This window comes from Belonocnema kinseyi, chromosome 2 (assembly GCF_010883055.1).
Source record: "Belonocnema kinseyi isolate 2016_QV_RU_SX_M_011 chromosome 2, B_treatae_v1, whole genome shotgun sequence".
NCBI classification, from domain to species: Eukaryota; Metazoa; Arthropoda; class Insecta; order Hymenoptera; family Cynipidae; genus Belonocnema; species Belonocnema kinseyi.
Window position 1 is genome coordinate 41,816,722 of NC_046658.1, and position 1,017 is coordinate 41,817,738.

A 1,017-nucleotide genomic window follows, 5' to 3' on the forward strand; every position below is an offset into this window, starting at 1 on the left:
ACATCTGGCAGTAATTTCACCGCCGACGTTCGATAGTTCGCGCGCGATCTGTGGATCCTTTAGAACACACTGAACAAGTCAAAGCTGCTGACCATGAGGCAGCATATGGTTAACAGAATACGGGTACATTCTGACGCTAGGGAAAGCCTAGAGCGAAGAGAGAGATGGGTAGAAGAAAACCACCGTTTTTCTCTGACCCATCAGCAGGTGGAGCAGGTGGAAGCATTTCGAAAAGAAGCCTACGAGTGGGCACAACGTTTGGCAACGTCTTTATGACATCGTTATGACAGCTTTACGACCTTTTTAAGACTTTTTATGTCCGTGTCGTTTCGATGTATTTACGATGTCGTAAAGACTTCATCAGCTCATACGACGTTTTTACGATATCGTAAAAAAACATTAACGACATGGACATAGGATATCGTAAAGTTGTCGCAAAGCTGTCGTAACGATGCCGTAAAGACGTCGCCTACTGTTGTGCCCATAAGGTGAGCATTAATAGTGCTATATTGTAATCTTTGTCACTCTTCAGGAATTAGCCTTAATAGTACTCCGCTAAATGCTCCCAAGGAAATCGAGTCAATGGTCGAGAATGAGAAGTTCCGCATATACTGGAACTTTATATTCTTGACAAATTTTTCTGTTGCCCTCTCGAGGCCTGGCATAATTCTCCTTGACTTCGAGAAAATAAACATGCTTGTTATAGAAATTTCGACGCCAGCTAACAAAAACATCATTGCCAAGGAGAATGGAAAGAAAAAGAGATATGGAGACCTCATAAAGGAGTCGCGACAGTTATACCCGGAATATTCTGTTAGACTAATCGTCCTAACTAGCGGCGATCGTGGTGGTGCCAAGCTTTCACTGGTTTGTAGCTTAAAAGCATCCCTGCGTGTCAACAATATGCTAAGACATTTGCGGGCAAAATGCAGAAGGCTGTTTCCTTCCTTGATTCGCTCCGGCGGTTGCCCTTATGACAAACTTTTAATTACATATAATTAAAAGTTTCTCATAAGG

The 1,017-nt window shown here is 42.8% G+C and overlaps 1 protein-coding gene across 1 annotated transcript in view; it reads left to right on the top strand.

Moving 5' to 3' along the window:
* The first annotated feature begins 693 nt into the window (after window positions 1-693).
* LOC117182646 overlaps window positions 694-1,017 on the top strand; it is a 4,990-nt gene continuing 4,666 nt past the window's right edge. The window contains exon 1 of the mRNA XM_033375748.1: window positions 694-867. Within this exon, the coding sequence (XP_033231639.1) occupies window positions 694-867 (174 nt within the window). The remainder of the gene's footprint in view (window positions 868-1,017) is intronic.